At 32.0% G+C, this 21,596-nt stretch overlaps 1 protein-coding gene across 1 annotated transcript in view; it reads left to right on the forward strand.

Annotated features, from left to right (window-relative positions):
* Window positions 1-21,311, forward strand: part of LOC149069541 (golgin subfamily A member 2-like) — a 34,791-nt gene extending 13,480 nt beyond the window's left edge. The window contains exons 6-23 of the mRNA XM_089249190.1: window positions 360-555; window positions 981-1,087; window positions 1,200-1,258; window positions 1,368-1,428; window positions 2,448-2,615; window positions 2,880-2,987; window positions 3,842-3,950; window positions 4,211-4,317; window positions 5,099-5,317; window positions 6,009-6,122; window positions 7,019-7,168; window positions 8,205-8,330; window positions 12,368-12,503; window positions 12,667-12,734; window positions 13,387-13,489; window positions 14,762-14,868; window positions 16,038-16,173; window positions 18,532-21,311. Of these exons, the coding sequence (XP_089105316.1) occupies window positions 360-555; window positions 981-1,087; window positions 1,200-1,258; window positions 1,368-1,428; window positions 2,448-2,615; window positions 2,880-2,987; window positions 3,842-3,950; window positions 4,211-4,317; window positions 5,099-5,317; window positions 6,009-6,122; window positions 7,019-7,168; window positions 8,205-8,330; window positions 12,368-12,503; window positions 12,667-12,734; window positions 13,387-13,489; window positions 14,762-14,868; window positions 16,038-16,173; window positions 18,532-18,737 (2,280 nt within the window). The 3' untranslated portion in view covers window positions 18,738-21,311. The remainder of the gene's footprint in view (window positions 1-359; window positions 556-980; window positions 1,088-1,199; window positions 1,259-1,367; window positions 1,429-2,447; window positions 2,616-2,879; window positions 2,988-3,841; window positions 3,951-4,210; window positions 4,318-5,098; window positions 5,318-6,008; window positions 6,123-7,018; window positions 7,169-8,204; window positions 8,331-12,367; window positions 12,504-12,666; window positions 12,735-13,386; window positions 13,490-14,761; window positions 14,869-16,037; window positions 16,174-18,531) is intronic.
* Window positions 21,312-21,596: the final 285 nt, after the last annotated feature.

Here is a 21,596-nt window from a genome sequence, read left to right on the forward strand (position 1 = left end):
TTGCTGCGGTCAAGTCGCCGTTTTTTGTTGTACCCCTGTGTCAGGAAAGTTTTCTGACAAGGACGAACTGGGTATCGAACTCGCGACACCTCTAAACATCCTTTGGTACTTTAGGCGAGCATCTTATCGACCGGGCTACCGCGCCCCTTGCTAGTACATAAAATATGGCTATTGTTGTTTCATGAAAAAATGTTATTTAGTATTCAGTTTCATTATCAGTCACTAAAAGTATTACTTTTTTTATTTTTCAAGGAACATTTTGAAATAAAATGATAGGCAGTCTTTTACCTAATGCTAAATGACTATAGTATTAACTAAAATGGAAGTATTCTTGTGTAATGTTTGATAACTTTTCACAGAAAGCAAAGATCTCTAGGTTGCAGAAGGACTTTGAGAAAGAAAGACAAGAGCTTGCAGAAAAAGCTTTAAAAGAGCAAACTGCCTTAAAAGATCAGCTTCAAGTTCATATACAAACCATTGGCATACTAGTAGCTGAAAAAACTGAATTGCAATCCGCCCTTTCTCTTAGCCAGCAAACTGCAAAACAGAAAGCAGGTCATAAAAAGTTTCTTTTGTTATTTATCTAACATATCACATTTCAATGATGTGCTCCTTTTGGACCAAAATCAGTTTTTTTGATGCAACCTCTCAATTTCTAAAGTTAAGGAGTTATATGAAATGATTAGCGAGAAATGTATCAAAATCTGTTTGGCTATTTTTCGTATTTTGATAAACTTTTTTTTTTTAAATAAATTCACTAAAAACATTACTTTTTCCTACAAAAATGTTCATCAAATATGAGAAGATTCATTTTCTGGATCATGACTCCTTTTATTTTTTGTTGATCATGTTTCTCTGTTTAAAAATGCTAAAGTCACATCATTTTTCAAATGTTTTAAAAAAAATTTTAATTCCAATTAGAGATATGATGTGTCAATGTAGGCACAGGATGATGAAAAATTAACTTTATTTGTTATTAGTGGAAGTTGAAGAATTACAGGGAAGGCTTCGAGCGAGTAGACAAAGAGCTAATGATTTGGAAAAAGAGCTCAACAGTGTTAGCATGTCTAACCAACAATTTGAAAAAGTGAGATTTTGTCATGTTTTAAATTATCACCATTTGCATTCAGTATATTTCATGTGAATAATTGTGCAAGATTAATTTCTTATCATATCCATTTAAATTCTTATGCATGCAGGGAAGCAAAGTATCGTCCAAAGAGATCGACAGGTTAAAAATGGATAACTATAAACTCAAGTATGAATGAATTTAGAGAGTTTTTCTTATTACTCTTTGCTTTTTTTAAACACCAATTCATAGTGCTTTATGTATGATAGTGTCTCATCAACCTTTTTTTTTTCTTCAGTAAATCATCAGAAGAACTCAAACATCAAAATGCTGAGTTAACTGAAAAAATTTCTCGAAAGGTGAATAACATTTCTCTGCTCCTAACTTATTTAGTTTACTATGTTCAGTTGGTAATTCCAATTCACTTAATACAGTGGATCTTCCGTATAACGTTTTTTTAAAAATCGTTTTAGGAAAAACTTAAGAAAGCACTATAAATTGGAAATCTCTTGGAAATATAAATGAGTATTAGTAAGAGACCACGAAAATAAATCGTAATAAGCAAGAAAATGTTTTAAGTGGGATCCACTGTATCTGTCTGTCCAAGAAATTTTATTTTTTCATGTAAATTTATAGTATGTATAGTGAAACTTCTGCTCACATCTGGGTTCAAACCCCACTGTCGCCGCAGTGGTGGTCAGCTGAAGTTGGTTTTCTGCGGTTCTCAACTTCGAGGCGCAGAATACAAGCTGATCTCTCCGTTAAAAAGTCTTGCTGCAAAGAGCAAGAGGCCTTCAACGTTACAATTATTCATTCATTACACTTCACTCACTAGGAGTTGAGAAAAACTCATCCTAAACAACATTTAAAAAGTTGATTACAGATGGCAGCACTACACATGACAAGCATTAAACAGAAACAAACTTCACGGAAGGTTCACTATACATACACACACATTCCAACATGTGTACCAATTCGTTAGAAGTTCCACAGAGGAATATGGACAAGGTGCATGTCTGGTTTAGTAGTAAAACTACATAATGATGCTTAAGAGGACTGGAAAAAGTATCTTTATATAAAATTTATCATTATAGAGGTGGGTTTATGTATAAAATTTTAGTATAGTAGTACAGTGATCTCTCATTTATGTGTTCATGCAAGGGAACAAGGAAAAAAGATGCATAAGTGAGAGAGGTGTATAAAAGTGAATAGCATTATTTACCTATATCTCTGACCGGGAGTGCAGAAAACCATTTTATAACTGAGAGAAACGAAAAAAAGTCAGAGATCACAATATATATACCAGTGAATTATATTTATAATTCAAATGGTAAGTATTATTTTGAGTATATCTTTGTTTTTAAAAATTTTTTAATAGATCACAGAATGTCAAAACTTGGAAAGTGAATTGGCTGATACTAGTGGTAAATTGTCTTTAGCTGAAATCTATGCTAAACAGTTGTCTGAGAAAAGCAGTCCAGAGAGTTCTAGTCAAATAGAGGAGCTACATCATCAAAAACTTGAGCTTGAGAAAAGAATATCAATGGTGAGATATTTTATTTGCAAATCCCCCCCCCTCCCCCGTTCTTGTATGACACATCCATTTTTTATTATATATTTAGTGCAAGAAATATCTTATTTAAAATTTTTTTTCTTACCACTGCCATACAGTTGATAATGGACTTTTGTTTTGGTAATTTATCAAAATTTGCATTTGCAATTTATTTTGATATTTTTAGTGGTGCATATATTTATAAAACATAAAAGAAAAATCAAAATTACATATACATAACTTACTTATTCTGTTTAGCATAAGGATTCCCTAGAGAAGTTGATAATTGAAAGAGATCAGATGTCCGAGCAATATCAGTTGTACATACAACAGTTGAGTCAGCAAGTCACCTCATTGAGAGATGAGGTAATTAAAAAAAATTTTATGCATTGTAAATTAGAGTTTGAAGGAAAACTAATATTAATATTTTTTCAATTATGAAATATAGCTGTAGAAATTCCCCAGCCTTGGATGTAATTTTTCATATATAAAGTGATAGTTTATTTAAAAAATATTGAAATTTGATTTACATTTTAACTAAAGTTTCAACGTCTTTATCATTTCTTTTCAACACAAATTTTATGAAAAATTATGAAGGAATTAAAGTCAGGTTTGCAGCTGTCATAAAGCAGTTACGAACTTATCTGAAAGGTAAAAGCATTTCATCCACAAAATAGTAATTTTCTAAACATATAACTTTTCATTAAATTTGTAGATTAATCATTAGTAATGGCATAAATTAATTATTTGCTGAAGCATAGCCAGGTTTTTTTACCATTTAAAAAAAGAAAAGATAAAAATTTAATTTCTACTTCTAAAATGAAGCAAAGAAAAATACATTTGGTAAAATCTATAATTTTAGTATTTGATCATGAAAAAATGGTTTAAAGTTTGAAAAATAAAAAGGAAGGAATCCTTCATATTTTTTTTTTATTACCAAATGGTTAATGTACTATGTTCACTTCACACCACATAATGCAAAAGTCAGGACCAAATTTAAATTTAAAACAAATGGGTAAAAAAATTTCTTATTTCATTGTGAAAATTATGTAATAAAATATTTTCTAAAAAAATTAAAGCATGATTTCTTTTCAAAAAACTGTTGTAAAAATTATTGAATTTTAATACATGCCATGTAAAGCAAGATTATAAATATGTATTTAAAGATTAAACTCGTACCATATATTATATTTGATTATGATCCTCTGTTCTCCTCACAGTTGAAACAGATTAGAGATGAGAAAGAATCTCTCTCAAGAGAAAGAAATGAATTGACAGAAAAGCTAGAGTCACTAGAAAAAGAAACTCAGAAAGGTCCTGATGAACTTGGTTGGTATTCAATAGTATAACTAATTCTTTTTTAATATCAAAATATTGATTCAAAACTTTGGTTTCATTGTTTTCATCATAGTTTTGCCTGGTGAAAATGATTTTCTTTTTCCAATCAAACTGGCATTTAAAAATAAATAATTTAAATTGAAGCTTTATTAGAAGCTTTCAACCCATATGTTTTGTTGCACATATTTATTTAAACTGCTTATTTAATTAACTGATTGGTTGTCTTATAAAAGTTTTTTTTTAATTCAAAGATTCCAAATCAGAGGACAAAGCAGAAGAAATTAAAAAGGAATGGGAAGCTCAATTAGCCTCACTGGAAAGTCAAGTTAAAGGATTGAAAGCAGATCTAGAATCACAAGTAATTGTTTTGTTTAGTTTTGAAAAATTTTTTAATTTGTCAAAAATTTGATTTAAAGAAATGTTTTCTAGTAATTTAAATAAAATTTTATAATAACTTTTTTTCCCAAAAAATTTGAAATTTTGCCAGTTTTTATATTCTTGTTCGAAAAAAAAAAACAAAAAAAACTTTACACGCATGCTAAAAATTTCTCAGTAGATGTAAAATGTGATGTCTGATATGTTGGTATTAAGAGTGCACAAGCGCATGCAAATTGAACTCGTCAGATGACGTCATATTTTTTTGTTTATATATATCTTGTTTTGTGAAGACTAAGTTGGTTGTTATGATGATGATCTGGATGCACGGCTGTTTTTCATCGAATAAATGTTCCTGAATTTTAATCATTGATGAATGCTTTCTTTAACCATGAACTCAAAAATTTCCTAGAATCCAGTACTCCAATTTTTTTTAAACCAAACAATACTTAGGCAGAAACTAAATCATGATGACGAGGTGAGTTTAAGTTATGAAAAGATTAGTTAAGTATTGATATCAATTCCAACAGAATATATCAATTCCAACTTTAGAAGTTATAGTTTTAATACAGACTCTGGAATGGATGTTTTTGTAACAACTGCGTTTGTATCTGATTTCTGAATAAATGCCTTTATTATATATCTGTAATTGTCATTTATATACGACAAATCCTTTAAAATGCTATCAATTTAATGCCAGAATTTTTTTCCCTTGTTATAATTTTTTGTCAGTTCATGTTTCATATGATAAATTTTAAAATTAGGTTTCAGATAATATACAAATGAGCCAAATGGTAGAAGAGAAAGAAGAGCGTATCTTAGATCTTGAAACATTTATCAAAAGACGCCAAGATGAAGAAATTGATAAAAATAAACTGTTAGAAACTATCCAGAGTGACAAAGTGGCAGCAAGTCGAGCCATGGCACAGAATATGGAGCTGAAGAGGCAGTTGGCCGAGTTACAGAATGGATTCATTGCATTGGTAAGTTTGAAGAAATCAAAAAAAGAGATCATCCTTCCTCTTGACCATTTGATTTTAAGATAGGCCACTAAAATGTCCAACTGCTTGTGTGAATAAAATGTACTAAAATCAAATTCTTTCAAGGTATTCCCTGTTTGAGGCAACAGTGTTTTAAAGATTCAATTGTTTATGGATCTCAATGCGAGTCAGCTCACTTTAAATTGCAGTGGGGAGCATATAAGCAGAGTTGGGGTGTCAGGGATATTTAGAGGCATTTCCCACTGTTCTCATGGTGTACATAACTCAAAAATGCAATTATTGGGTTGTTGCCATCTTTGAATCAGCCCGTTGATACTTAGATTTGAAGTTTTACTTTTATAATTCGTTAATGTGGATTTAATTTTTTATAATCGTTACTCACATTTACTATAGAGCTGTTGATATTTTTAAACTTTTTAATTGTTTTATTCCTGCTCATTATTGGTTTTTGAGAAAAGTGTAAAAACATTAACAACTTCACCTCACTATTTTGCAATGTTGTCTTTTGAAATCAGTTATGAACTGTAGATCCCAGTATGAGTATCCCTCATGTACAGAAAATGATAAAGGTGCAACAAAAAAGAATCAAGTAAACTACAATAAATAAAAGAGTTTTTCCTTTATATAGTGTCAAATAAATTTACATATGTTTTTCTTCATTTTCATTGTGTAGAGCAATGATAAGCTGGAGCTTACGGAGAAATTCCAAACTGAGCATCATATCACGAATGAACTTGGAGAAAGATTGAGTCAGCAGGAAGAAGAATTACATGAGCTAAGAGAGCAGGTGTGAACTGAATATAATAAAGTTGAATGCAATGAATTGATATTCAGGCATTTAATATGCTTAGATATACTTTTACACAGATTTCCAAACACATGCTATGTACCAAAACACTTTAATGCCCATTGAGTACAGGTTAATGATGTTTTCAAAAAAACCTGCTGAATTATTCACATAATTGTTACACAGAAGCTCTAAATTTTATAGTAGGTAGTTACACGAAAGGTGAACAAGACACACACACATAGTTTCACTTTGAAATGCATGCGATTTCCAGGTTGTTAGGTCATGGTCTAAGAACAATATGTATTTCATTGAGCTCTGGCCATGAAAGCCTTAGACAATATATCAGTTACTTTTTTAAAAATTTAAAGTAGGCGATTCAGAATTATTATATTTCTATTTCATTGTTTTCTTTGACATTTTTATTTGTTTGTCTAGTTCCAGATGCTCAACCATAAATGTACTTTGTCACACTTTCCAGCGAACTTAAATTTAGTTTCTCGCTCCCCTTTCAGTTATAAATATATGCACATTCTATAACTCGTATCAATGAATATTTTCCCACTTGCACCCTTAAGAGCTACTGGTTAAACAATAATTATCACGCTATATTGCTTACATTTAAAAACATAGGATGCTGCTGCTTCAAAATTTTCACATTCAGTTTCACCTGTCAGTAAACGTCATTATGACCCATCTTTATTATTCTAAAACATGTAAGCATTTTGAATTTCTCTATACTTTCTCAAAGAAAGTTATCAGATGACAGAACAAACAAATATACACTATATTTCGCATCTGTTGCTGTATTGCCTGATAGTGAACAAATTATGTACAAGTCTGATTGGAAAGTATAAGTGAATAATGGTAAAAAACTTTTTGTATTCTTTCTCTAGTTGGCTACAAAGGATGACCAGTTGCAAAAAATGCACAATTCCCAAACAAAGGGAATGTACCAACAAAGTCAAATAGCCGATCGCATGCGTCATTATGAAGCACAGGGTCAGCTAGCTGATATGCTTCAGCAAGAACTATCGCAGGCAAAAGTATGCTGCTATATAGTCATGTATGCCTAATATATCTATGTAAACTACTTGATACAAATACTTAAAATTAACTTTTGTAGTATAAAAAAATTTCAAGTTAATTTAGGTATATACAAATACCTATTGATGATTAAATATTTTATTATTGTTTAAAATAAAATGAACATTAGTGTTGATGTTGGGTAGTAAGTAAAATGTGTGCATGTGTTGTAATGGTATATAAAATGATTATTATACTCTTTTAAATTTTGAAACTAAGTCACTGAATGGATGACACATATAGTCCTCATTTACAAGGAAGTGAGAGAAGAAAAAAGCCCTTAGAGTAGCCTTTTTAACTTTTTTCCTTACTTGTATCCCTCACTCTTCAAACACCTTCACACCTCTTCAAACACCTATTTTTCAAGGAATAAAAATCAAATGCCTACAATAATTCCTCACAGTAACTGTTCAATTTTTAAACTGCTCCAATCATGAATAGATAAGTTTAGTAGCCTACTGACTCTTATTTCTCTGTTGATTTCTGATAATGAAGGAAATGTGAATTTTTTTCCCTTGTGCGTACAGAAAGGCTTATTTCTTACTATTTGGGCAGTTTAAAAGTTAAGCCAGGGGTTGTCAAACTTTTCCTCCTGCAGTGTTCCTTCTCCATTATCCGCAGCTCCTCAGAGCAGTTTAACAAAAAATCTCTTTGAAAAATCTTTGTCGGGCCGCCACTTTGCAGTGCACAGTTTGAAAACCACTGGGTTAACCAGTTGTCCATTGCCTTATTAAAATTGTCTTCCAATGGAGAAACAATGCCGACATCGTAATTGCTTGGCACTTGTGTCCAACTATTGATAGTAACCACCAACTTCTGATAAACTAATTTTCCCCAAATCAAAAGAGTAAGATATGGGAATAAGGAGATTGGAAATATGATGGTGAAGAAGAATTGAGAATTCCTCCCATGAAAATACTCTTGATTCATAATTCAAAACTTGTCTTTTCTTATTCAGTAAATGATTTTTCAAAATTCTCATGATTTTGGCACTAGGAACGAATAGATGTCCTTGTCAATCAGAATACTGAGTTGAGGATGTCACTTGCTCTGCAAGCAGAGGCAACATTGTCTTCTGAAACATCTAAAGAAGACAAAGATGCTATTAAAAGAAATGACATGGTATGTGCATTTTTGATAATCTCGCATATGTTTTTTAAATGTAAGTTTCTTTGATGAAATTGAATTCTCATAGATGCTTATTTTATGTTTTATTTGCTCATGAAAAAAAAAGAGCTTGAGATCAGAGGTAAGTGTTTGTTATGAAGCCATTTTTTTGTTCGATTTGGTTAGCGGTAGCATGTTTCACTCAACTTAATAATAATACCATGCAAGAATTGTGCATTGTTAACCCTTTCATTTTCAACCTATTGTGTGTGGAGGTGTATTTCCTTTGTGTTTCAAATATCTGTAAATTATCCCCAAAGCCGAATATGCTGAAATCTGCAACGTATGTCGCAGAACAACATGCTACTTCAAAGCAATCTAGAAGAATTTATAAAGAAAAATTTAAAAAATACTATTATGCAAATTTTTGCTGCATAACATTTTCAGTCAGCCGAAGATACGTTGCAGAACAATCCAAAACATTCTGTAATGGTTAATTTGAGAATTTGTTTTATTACCACGTATACTTGTGTATAAGCTGGCTTCCCCCCCCCCCCACACTTCAGAACCATCAGAACCACAATAAATTAAAAACCTGTGTATAAGCTAACCTCCCAAAAATCGGCTCATTTTAGAGGAGAAAAAATTTCTTTATTTTCATGCAGTTAAAGAGTTAACAATAAAAAATGATTCCACACACAAACAAAAACTTTCTTAATTATTTCTTTTGATTCTACATCAAAAAATCAAAATCATCATTCGATATGGTATCTTTGTCTTCATCTTTAATTGTAATGTCATCACCATCTTCACTTTCAAAGAGCATGTCGTCTTCAGTTCCGTTAATCACGTTGCTAACACAACACTTTTTTAATAATTTTTATGAAAACAGAATTCCATGCCTCGTGAACCCACTGGCACACTAGGCTAATGCTGGGTTTCTTTAAGGCTCTACTTTTTTCTTTTAATCTTCGAACTCATTCAATCAATCCATAAAAATTCCATAAATAATCTTTAAAAAGCTTTTCTTTCTTTCAAACTAAGCACAACTCAGGTCGATTGCCATCTATGAGCAATTTACTACCTAGTGAATTGTGCCGGAAGTGCAAGTGTGTGTATCTAACAGTCTGAGTGCGTATCTAGTGTTGTGTCTGACTTTTCACTGCTGCCATCTATATTTCAGAAGTGAATTGAGTGAAGTGTAATGATTGAATTACATTAGTACCATTTGTGGGTCTGTTGCTCTCTGTCACTGGACTTAAAGGGGAGATCGGCTTTCACATTTGCGCTTCGAAGTTGGGAACCACAGAAACAGCAACTTCAGTTGACCACCATTGTGGTGACAGTGGGGTTCAAACCCAGGACTTTGCGTTGCAAGTCCATCACTATGACCACTCGGCCACCACAGTGGGCTTTAAAAAGCTTGTTGATGATGCCCATATCTTGACTGAGATCCTTATTTTATTCATATTATTTTGCCTAATTCTTATCAAAACGTCGCAAAGAGAAACGTATAATACTTTCGCAGGGATCAAAAAATTAAATTTATTCGGAAAGTATCTACCTATTTTTTGACTTGTGAAAAGCTGGAAAAAAGCATTTATTGAATACACACGGATGAATTTTTATTTGTGCCCATTTTGTTTTGTCCGGTTAACTGTGAGCTTTAATTTTTATCAAGCAAAGGAGAATTAAGTAGGATTCCAGGAACATTTTAAAATAATAATTCCTCATATGCTTTTGCTTTTGATGTTCTGCTCTTTTTTCATCTGCAAAGTTTTCATTTATTTGTACAATTGCACTTGATACTGTGTTAGTATAATTTTTTTTATCTGGTAATGTGCATCAGAATTCCTTAAAATGCTTATAAATATAACACATTATTCCCCTTCCCGTTAAGCCTCTCAGACTTTTTTTGTGAACAGTATCTTTTATGAGGGTAGCCGGCACATATGTTCAAATTTATTGTCAAAAACAGCTAATTCATTAGTTGCAACACAAGTTGTTGCAAAGCAATTTTTTAAATAAGTGTGTTGCTATTGAAAAAGTATAATTTTTATAAATTTTAATTTAGTTTTAATTTTTAACTACCTTCAATTTTCAATTAATTTTAATTTTAAATTAATTTTAAGTTTTAAATAATTTTAATTAATTTTTTTAAATATATTTTAAGTACGCTTGGCACCTACGGACACTAGGTTGGGCCTCACCAATTGACACCTTCACTGTAAAAAATCTCCCCACCCCCAACACATCACCCTGGATCTGTGCCTGAGTGGAGGTCAATATTTTTCCTCAAAAACTGACCCATATATAAACCAACCCCCCCTTCCCCAAATTAAGGATCAATTAAAAAAACAAAATAGCTTATACACAAGTATATACAACAATTAAATTTTTCTGTTATGCTACACATTTTTTTAATATGTGACTAGCTACAATTCCCGGCACTGCCTGGGTTTTCTTCAATTACTGGGAGGATTGAAAAAGTGACAAACCATTGCAAAGAAATAAACTATCATGCATAATGCGTGCAGCATTAAAGAAGTGACAAACCATGGTAAAGGCATATGAATGTCTGAAACACATTGGTAGGGAACCACAGTAACCAAAGTAAACATTCCAAAAGTTATTATTTAGGTTGAGAAACCATTGTTGCCCCGCAATTTTTTGCCCAGCTCTGAATAACTTTTAAAGTAGCCTATCGTTCAAGTCGGGTCCCTTTTCATAAATATGCAAAATTTTGGCATCGATAGATCTAAAATTGTAGATTTATATAGAGAACATACACACAGACAGACCAGAAAATGAATTTTATATTTTACTAGCTATAATACCCAGTGCTGCCCGGGTGTTGTTCAATGAGGCTTTTTGGATCACGTGATATCTCCCTCTTTCTTTGAGAGACATGCAAAAGGTGTCTAAGGAAACCAATATGAGGACTTCCTGCACGACTCATGAATGAAACAAATCTAGATTTGAAGAAACGTAGGAAAAAAAAAAATTTCCCCCTTTTTTAATGGGGTGCTACATATTTTGATTCCCTCCCCTTTTGAACTTCAAGGTATCCATCTGCCTGTTTCTGCTTCCAAAAATGCTTAGTTAAAGCTGTGGAATTTCTTCGATGTACTTTAGGGGCCCATAATTAATTTTAAAACATCCTAAACTATATGAATTTATGCACAGTTGGATATTAAAAGCCAATACGAAGATATTAATTTTCATGATCGAGAAGATATAAATAAAAATTTGAAATCAATCTTATTGCATGGATATCCAACTCAAAAGTAGGTCCGGATAATTCTTCATATTTAATTTTCCAGGCTTCGTATCTCTAAGCAAACTCAATATTTCAAAAATCGAAAATTCAATACAATGTTTAAAATTATTGATGTGCTGGAAAACCGCAGTAAATTTCCACATTTCTACAGTAAAATTGAGAATTTTAACACTGACTTCTATGGGGATCATCCTTTGCCTTACCCTCAAAGTGATGCTAATGATGGTGTCTATTTAAAAATCTCTCATTACTGGGAGGATTGAAAAAAGTGGCAAACCATTATAAAGGCATAAACTATTATACATATACTGACAGCATTGAAGAAATGACAAACCATTGTAAAGGCATATACATGTCTTAAACGCATTGCTAGGGAACCATGGTAACCAAAGTAAACATTGTGAAAGTGATTGTTGAGGCCCAAAAACTATTGTTGCTTGACAGTTTTTGTCCATTTAGGGGGCATTTGCCCTGCTGACGAAATTTTAAAGTAGCCTATCGTTCAAGTCGGGTCCCATTTGGTATATATGCAAAATTTGGTGACGATTGATCTAAAATTATAGATTTGTATATAGAACATACACACAGACAAAAAATCAATTTTATATATAGATATGTGATTGCTTTTCTTTCAGAAAGTTTCTGATAGCATGAATATGTTTCTTACCGAACAATTCCTAGGGACTGGAAAAGCCTTCATTTTTATTCATACGAATGGGTTTATTTTCCTTTTCAACTTTTCCAAACTGAATAAAGTGGTTTATATTTTCAGGTTGCATCCTTATCAGCATCAGTTAGACAGTTGGAGATGGAGAGAAATCAGATGATGAAACAACTAGAAGAACAAAAATTGACCAGAGCAAAACTTGAAGAACAAATGAAGGATAAAGAAGGTGAAATTACCTCAGGTAAATAAAAAAAAATCTTTGTAGAGGTGTTTTTTTTCCAGGTTCTGGCATGCATTTTGCAAAACTGGATTCCCTAAGTTATTGCGTGTGTGTAAGAGGGAGAGAAAAAACACCTTTTAGCAAATAAAAATATGAATTAAATTAGACTTTCTTATTTTTTCAGAGGAAGAGGAAAGCAAAGTGCCTAAGGAAGAACATGATATGATGAAAAATGCTATGAAACAACTTGAGGTAGCAATTCAATATTCAAGGCCTATGAATTATGCTTATGAAATATTTACAAAAAATAAATAAAAAATTAATAAAATAGACACCCACCCTCTTTTTTGTACTCTCAATCAAAAACTAAATAGTGATGCATGCGATGTTTTTCGAACCAATCTCCACCCCATTTGTGCCCACAAGTATTTTTTTTCAAAAAAAATTTTTAATACATATTTTTTATTATATATAAGGTGTACTCAAATAAGTACAATGAGTACAAATAGGCTAAATTAGAAAATGAGTGACTTAGCGAAAAATCCTGCATTTCTCCTTTTAAGTACTCATTAGGGATTTTGTTTCATTAAACCGCATGTGAAAGTTTGAATTATAGTTCAGAATAAATTGGAAAAACAAAATTATCATTCGAAATTGAATTAATCTGCTCCTTCCTTAAAATTTAATGATGAAGAGAAAAGATGTTGGGTTTTTTTCAAGGTGGTAAATAAAAGTTTATAATCCAAATAATTTTAAATTTAAAAAACAAATCTACTTTTATGCTGTAAGTATCGATCATCCTGGATTAGGCTTAATTTTTTTTGCATGAATTTGTAAAAAAATTATTTAATTTGATTTCTATACATATCAAGATTTAAATATGAAAAACTGTTTTTCTAAACAGGGTCGTTTCAAAAAGACAATGGATGAAATAGCTGAGCTAAGTGAAGAAAAGCAAAGACTGGAGCATTTAGTTATGCAGCTACAAAGCGAGACAGAAACTATTGGTACATACTTATTCCACAATAATGAATACCACATTAATAGCAGGGCTGGACAAATCGCAAAAAAATCTAGGAAAAAATGTTAGGCCTAAAAAATTCATGCCCACAGAAAAATATCCAAAATAATGGTTTTTTTTTTACTTTTTCAGGGCATAGTGATTCTCTTTCATGTTGGCAAATATGCTGCTATTAATTCCAAACATTTTGTGCTGCTCTCAGCCTGCAATTTAGTAACTAAAAACAAAGAAAATTTTAGGTGCCAATACCAATTTATTAGTTGTGTGGGATTTGTCCAGTCCTAATTAATAGAATTTTGAAAGGTGCCATGAAATATATGATTAAGAAAAAAAACAGTAGGTTATCAGTGGTCTTGTTTGTATATCTTGGTACTAGAAGTTATGAATTTTTAATTTTGTTCACAAAAGTTGCCAGCGTGAAAAACTTGTATCTCAAAGTAAACGTCTTCATTTAAAGTATTGATTTCTTTTATTTTTTCATGGTCCACAATATTAATACATCACCCTTCTAAAAAAATTTGGCAACAGTTTCTACAATAATTTTTTCTCCATCAGCATCACTAGCACGTTCTCGTCTGTGATTGGCTCTACCATTTTTCTTCCCTCTTTGTCTCTTCAGCCTGAGAACAGTGAGTAACTCCCTCTATATGGAGTATTTGCCTTTTTGTTATCGTTCAATTTTTCTTGGGTACTGAAGAAGAAACTTCATACAGTTTCGAAATGCATCTAGCTGTTGTTCTCTTATTTTGGGTTTACCAAACGTTCTTTCCCTAGTATATTGTCTTACCAAAAAGGTAATTTATTTTCATAAAGATAAGATTTTTAATTATCTTTGAGTTGATAGAAAAAATCAAATTGATATGAATTGCCAAAATTTATTTAAATGTGACCAATATTCAATCTTTATTTTCTAGGTCCATTATCTTCATTCTTTATACTGGTTATAAGAACTGCAAAATGTTTTTATTAACTTTATATCCGCCATTGTTCAATTTTTATGAACCAACACATTTTTATGAGCTAGTCCAGTGATCTTATAAAATATGCTATTGTTTTGAAAGTTTTTCCCACTTACAGTTTAGTTGTTCCAGTTGATTCGAGTTTGTAAAAACAAGGATCGATTGTAACTGAACTTTGCTATTGTCTTGTTAATTATCTGCACTGAATTTCATAAAAAATGATAATTAGCTTTCTTCTTATTCAATATTCTTCCTTCACTAACAGATGGGAGGATATTTTCTTTCTCTTTCATTATTAGGAGATTACATAGCACTGTATCAAATTCAAAGGGGTCTCATGAGGAAAAGAGCATCTGAAAAAGATGAATACATAGCAAGGTTAGCTAAAGATCGGGAAGACCTGAAGGTTAGTTTGAAAAATATGCCATGCTATAAAATATTACAAGATCATAAATAGCAGAACAATGCCCATTTTTCGCGTTTACTTTTTGATTATGAATCAAATTATATATATATAAATTATTTTTATTACTCAACTCATTGAAATGAAGAAAAATTTTATTCTGAGTTCATTTTTTTTAAGTGATATTGATGGGTGAAGCACATGTGTGAGATGTATGTGACATGTAATCTATAATATTTTGCTTGTGAAGCAATGCGTGTTTCTTTGCTTTATGTATGTTCTGTTTGTGAAAGAGTTTCTGAAAAACTTCTGTATGTTAAAGTAAAGATATATCTATGCTTGTATTGGGTAGTAACAAAAAACCCTCTGGAACCCTTCCATTACCTGCTGAACAATGATTTTTTTCTCTTTCAAAGATATTTCAGGGATTATAGGATGACTTTGGGGGCTGATTTTGAATCTTGCATTGGTTTTGTCAGATTGGCTCTAGTTTTTGAGATAAAGTGAAAAGTTAATTTAGTGGTAATACCATAAGCAGCATAAAAATCACATTGAAACTGTGCATTATAAATAAATACATGAATGAATGAACGCCAGGGTCCCTGCCACCGGACTTATCCCGTTGCCGAGATCTCTTCCAGCCCAGCTTCGTGGCAGAGTCTGGAACAAAGTGAGTGTGTGTGTACACCTAACAGTCTGAGTGTGTAGCTAGTGTTGTGTATGATGTTTCAGTGCTGTGCCATCTATACTTCAAATTGTGAGTGAAGTGTAATGATTGAATATTTGTAACGTTGTAGGCCTGTTGCTCTCTGTGGCGAGACTTTTTAACGGGGAGATCGGCTCGCATTCGCGCCTTGAAGTTGGGAACCACAGAAAACCAACTTCAGCCGACCACCACTGTGGGGTTCGAACCCAGATCCTCGCATCGCGAGTCCGTCACTATAACCACTCGACCACCACAGCGGCTAAAGATAAATACAGTAAATCTTTGGCAAAGATATTTCAGTGATTTTTTTTCAGCAGTGTTATCACCCTGAATTAGAATATTTGACTGTTTAATATAGGATTTAGTCTTTGTTTTTCTGCAGCGTGTAAATTTTTATCACTGAATACTTATGAAGTCATTTTGACATGTCAATGATTTTAATTCTTTCATTATATGTATATCGCAGGCAAAACTAGGTGAACTACAAAATCTGGTGATAAACATGTTAGAAGAGCGCAAACAGTATCAAAAGGATGGATCCAGCGAACAGAATTTGAATGGAGTTGGACATGACATTCTTTTAGAGCGTCTTCAAGTTGCAGGTATGCATGAATTTAGTTATGAAAATTGGTTCATTAGAAAGAATGATTGAAACTGCAGTGAATTCAAAAAGTGCTCTTATTATAACAAAGATACTTATGAAATTCAGGTGGAGAATACTGTCATGTTTTTTGTTTTTTTTGAGCACATACATATCTAAATTGAGAGGAACAGATTTACACAGATTGCACCAACTTTTCACTTGAAATATTTATAGATAGCTTTACCTTCTTATTTGATGATGTGCAAAATCTTGTCTCATTTTGTTCAGTCTTTCAAGCTTATTTGTCTGATCACCTTCCCCCTCAGAAAAAATGTCATCTCCCTCTTTGTTAAGCCAACCTATAAGATCCCATGTTTTATCTGTAGCTTCTACTGCCCTTCGCCAGTTTCATCATTCTTTGAGAAACACTGCTGTAGTTCATGGGTGCATGAATGTCTTGGCTGTATTTGTAGGCCATATTTCACCGGGATTACAGTGTTATCAGAAAATATGTTCTTGAAGGATAATTTCACTTCTAAAATTTTAAGGGTTATTTTTGTAAAACATTCTTTTTAACAGTGAGAAATAACTCTACTAAAAAATATTATCTGATATTTGATGGAATACTTTCACTCTTCAATGAAATTTGAAGGAGTAAGACTAAATACTGATGCGTAAATCACCTATTTAGATGTGTATTGGCGAACACTGGTTTGTACATGTGTGTGCTTTAGTTGTACCTAGCCTCCAGACTGTTTGCATTTACTTTGAATTTACCAAGAGCACTGATGATGTGAAAAACATAGTGAAAAATTATGTCTTATAACAACCACTACGCTCAATTAAAATAATATTTTTCTTGAGATTCGAAATTTAATGTAGGAAACACAAATTTCCCTCAGTTCAGCACTTACATCAAAAATTTATTTTGTAAAAGTAATTTTTTTACATAAAAGTAATTAACAATTTACTGTATTTTATATTGTGTGGTGCATACCTATCTTTTTCTGTGCAAGAGGTTATGTCAGGATGAATTTCCAGAAGTAAAACAGGAAGCTGAAAATATAATCCTACTGCAATAATGTGAAAGTGAGCATGAATTACACAAATTCACTAACTGAAGGATGTACCTAGACAAGAAACGTATTTAGCTACTGAAAGGGGCAAAGAACATCTAGAGAGGAAAAATAAGTCGTAAATTTTATGATGCTTTAATACTTGACAGTAAATAATGGTGTACATTTTCTTAATTAGATGCAAAATTGTAACAAGTGTTAGGGGATCCGTAACACAATTGATTCCGTAAGCACAGTGATACCTCGGCTAATAAATCCTTTGCTTACAAATTTTTCAGCTAATGAAGATTTTTTTCGTGATTTTTATGCTTTGGCTAACAAATATTTTTGATGATATGTATGCGCATACTAACATAGAATATTAGCGTCGTAAGCTGAATTTTCTCACCCATCATCAGAATTACTGTGACTAGGACCCGGTTAACTTATGTCCACCTCAGAATCTTTTTTCCAGATGTGCAGCACATCTGCTACATTTGAGCAAACTTAACTGATCCACCTATTGGTTGCATTTTTCAAGTTTTATAAACAAACTTTTATAGTGTAATGCCAGCCCGAAGCTGGTGTTGGTTGTGTTACATGCTAGAAAATAAAAATATCAGCATCTCTCATCTTCCTGTATATTCTCATTTATACAATTTTGAAGCTGTTCATTTTAGCATTCAGTCAGTTTGTCTTTTTTATATCATCCCTTGGTGTTTTAAAATCTCAAAACTCATGCCTTTAAATTTTTGGCAGAAGCTGGAACGAATCAAATACTTTTCCATATATGGGAAATCATGTTTTGGCTAATGAAGTGATTCCAGAACAAATAACCTTCATTAGCCGATGTATCACTGTAATATTAAAATACAAAACATCATTATTAAATTTAATTCTCAGTATCATGGCATCAAAAATCTTTTGGTTACTTTTATTTTTTAATATTTATTTAAATAAAAAATTAATTAAAATAATTAATTCAATACCAATCATTCGAAATTACAAATGATTTTATTTTCAATTAAAAATGACAATTTTATTTATAATTGTGATAAATTTTAAGAAAATTGATATTCGGCCGCCGATTCGGTATTCGGCCAAATCACTATTCGTTTCATACGTAGTAATTTTTTCAAAATTTTTTGAAGTCATCACCTTGGGACCCTTTCCTTGTAAGCTAAAAAAAATCAAAAGCGGAAATAGCTAGATGAAAAGGGATTTAAACCTTATTTCAGTCTGTAAAAGTTGAATAATATAAATTATATTGTTAATTCTAGTGCCATAGGCTTTTAACATCATTCATATGTTTTACTTCACAGATGCCACAAAACTCTCTGTACCAAACAATGAAGAAGTTTCTTCTAATGGACCAGAAGCTAACGAGAACCTTGACAAGAGTGAGAACACGGCCAAAAAGATTATAGAGCTACTCACAGAGATTGAGAGCACAAATCTCATTGAGAAGACAGTCAAAGATAATTTCCATCCTTGTCCTGTATGCTCAGGGAAACTGATTACCGTTTAGTACTATCAATGGGAAAATTTCTTTTTGGGGGTGGAGAGAATATCGATCTTACACATACCATTTCCTTTGAATGTTCCAAATCTGTCTTCGTGAAGCCTTCTTCTGTTCGGTTATTTGTGTTTTCACATTGAGATTACTTCTTAATACTAGTTTGTATCTTTCATGTCTGTATTGGTTTATCATTCAGTCATATATTCGTTGTTAATTAGTTTCAGAAATGCTTAATTTGTAGTTTGTATCCTTTTTTTTTGTACTTGCTGATTTTTGAATTTAAACTATAGCAAGATGGATTTCATATTCATGGAAGAAATAATTCTTGCAAAATCGTCAATGCTTGAAAGTTACTTATAAAGACAAGATAATGCCAACATCCCTAATAATCTGCAAAAAATGAGAAAGTTTCAATTTGTTATTGACTGTGTACCTCCTGAAACAGCTATAAATACTTACTATAAAGCAACATATATAGCCAAAAAAAGAGAGTTCCTTGAAAAAACATTATTTCAAATAAGTTTTTTTGTCTCTGCTTTTTGAGACAGGCTTCTTGTAATACAGTCAATGCCGGTTTAATGTAATCACATCGGGACTCTGTGGCACTTTTGGTAACCAAAACCGAATGATAATTATATACATCCTGTTTGGTTGAACGGGACACATGGTAAACAGGTGTTGGTAAAATAGGACAACTGTTTTTCTTCCCGCTAATGTTTAGTCATTTCAATTCTATTCTAAAACAGGACCTCTTTTTTGTCTAAGTTAAAATGCTGCATTATCATTATTCAGCCATTGTAAGTCATTAAGAATGAAACTGTCTAATGTTTATCTGAAATTACAATATTTTTTTAATGTACACAATATGTTTCAACTGATCAATAAGTAAAAAGAAAGTTTTTTTTTCGTCTTATGTTAGCCTGCACTGTAGGAAGGCCATTGCAAAAGCAGATCCATGCATATATGAATTACTATAGACTAATTACAACATTAAGTACGGAAATATTTGTCAACAAAGGAGGGGGGGGGGGAGAGAACATCTTCTAGCCTCCTAACATGGTTTTGCAGCTTGACAATAAAAACTTACAGGAAAAAAATTAAATTTACTTACACTTTAGTTTCAGAATGTGCAAAGAAAACTTTCGGTGAAAAAAAATTTAATAACATCCGAAGTCCAGGTAATTATAAATTTTTTTTTTCCCATGTTGTGATATTGGTTCATTCCATTACTTGCAAAAGTGATAACATCCGAATGATGATGATATCAATGATTCTAATAAGCGGTGTCAAAACATCAGAAACAACTTTGACATGTTATCAATAAATCTGAACATGGATGTTAGCGCACTCCTTGATGTGAAGTCAAGGTTTTTCCCACTCATCACAACATTAGTATCAACTTTCATCAGCCGTATTGATAAAACTGTAATAACTATTTTCTGTACCGTGAGCTTATCTCCATTACACCCAGACACCTATGAAGGAGAGTGATCGCATCCGTCATATTGATCCTCGGTTTATTGTATTAATCATCATCTGCAAGAAATCTGAGCTTCAGAGTTCTTAATATGAATTGAAGCATTTTGGAGCCAAACAAGTGTATTATTTTTGCTGAAAACAAAGTTGATAATGACAACAGGGAATAATGTTCGAAAGGAATCTACCACAGCAATAACTGTAGTCAGCATCACTATGGGTGAATCAAGACTTCTGATAGGTCAGCCATAATATTTCAAAGAACTCTGACCCAGAGACAATGTTTGAACATACCAGATAAAATGTCAACGGAATAACAGTTTCACCGCCAAACTACTCTCATTCCTTATTAACGATGAGCTTGGTAGAATTCTGAATCGCTTATTGATTTGCGATTTAGAAGGAAAAATTTTTTTTTTTCTGGCTTATATATGGATAGGTGATCTATATTGCCTCATTAAGGTTTAAGTCCTTTCGGACTTAAACAGCAATTAATTAAGCCCAGATGGCATAAACTGAAGGTGCTCTGTAATTTCTTTAATAACAAAAAATTAGCAAAATTTATAACATGTTTTTGAGAGAGGGCTTGCATTTCCCTGTATTTAGTTTCTACTGCTGAAGCAGGTACAAGTATTTAAGTGACGATGCCTATTTTATGTCTGTGGGAAATATATATATGTGTGTGCAGGATTGACAAGTGCAATTATATTAATTTCAGTTTTGTTGAGAAAGGAATGATGTCGTTCGGTTATATATTCTCATCTTGATGCGTATACTAGCGTTAAATAGTCAATGACTTTTTAAAAAAATGAAATCAGGTGCCATCGTGTTAAGATTTACGAATTGAATTTATTGTATAAAAGTTTATTTGATGAGGCTCAGCGAAAAAAGAAAACATGATGCATTGACATGTGATATTTTTGTATCTGTATGACGTTTAGGTAAAGGTAGTTTACACACACATAATATATATTGGTTTATTGTATGTATGTTAATGGCCAGTTATTCAGAAATTTAATGTAGATATGTTAATATATTTGAAAACAGCATTTTCACTACATATGTAAAACACTTATGGTTTTGATTAAAAGAAAGATTTTTTAACTATTTTTCCCCCCCCATGTATCATTTACATTCAAAAATCATTTTGCATGCACGAGTGAAAGGTTTTTGAATTATTTTATCCCTTTCTGAATCAAGCTTCCTCCATCTTTATCAACATACAATTAAATGATATATTGTAGCAGAGTCCCCCCACCCACACATGAAACATTAATATACTGCTACTGTCAGAAGTGGATTTGCCATTTTTTAATCTATTCTGGTCTAATTGTCTTGACCATGACCACCTATTCCTCAAATTTGCCATCCTGATCTATATAACTCACTTAA

This window comes from Pholcus phalangioides, unplaced genomic scaffold (genome assembly GCF_987345545.1).
Source record: "Pholcus phalangioides strain wild (caught in Gottingen) unplaced genomic scaffold, Ppha-v1.0 ptg000022l_1, whole genome shotgun sequence".
Lineage (NCBI taxonomy): Eukaryota > Metazoa > Arthropoda > Arachnida > Araneae > Pholcidae > Pholcus > Pholcus phalangioides.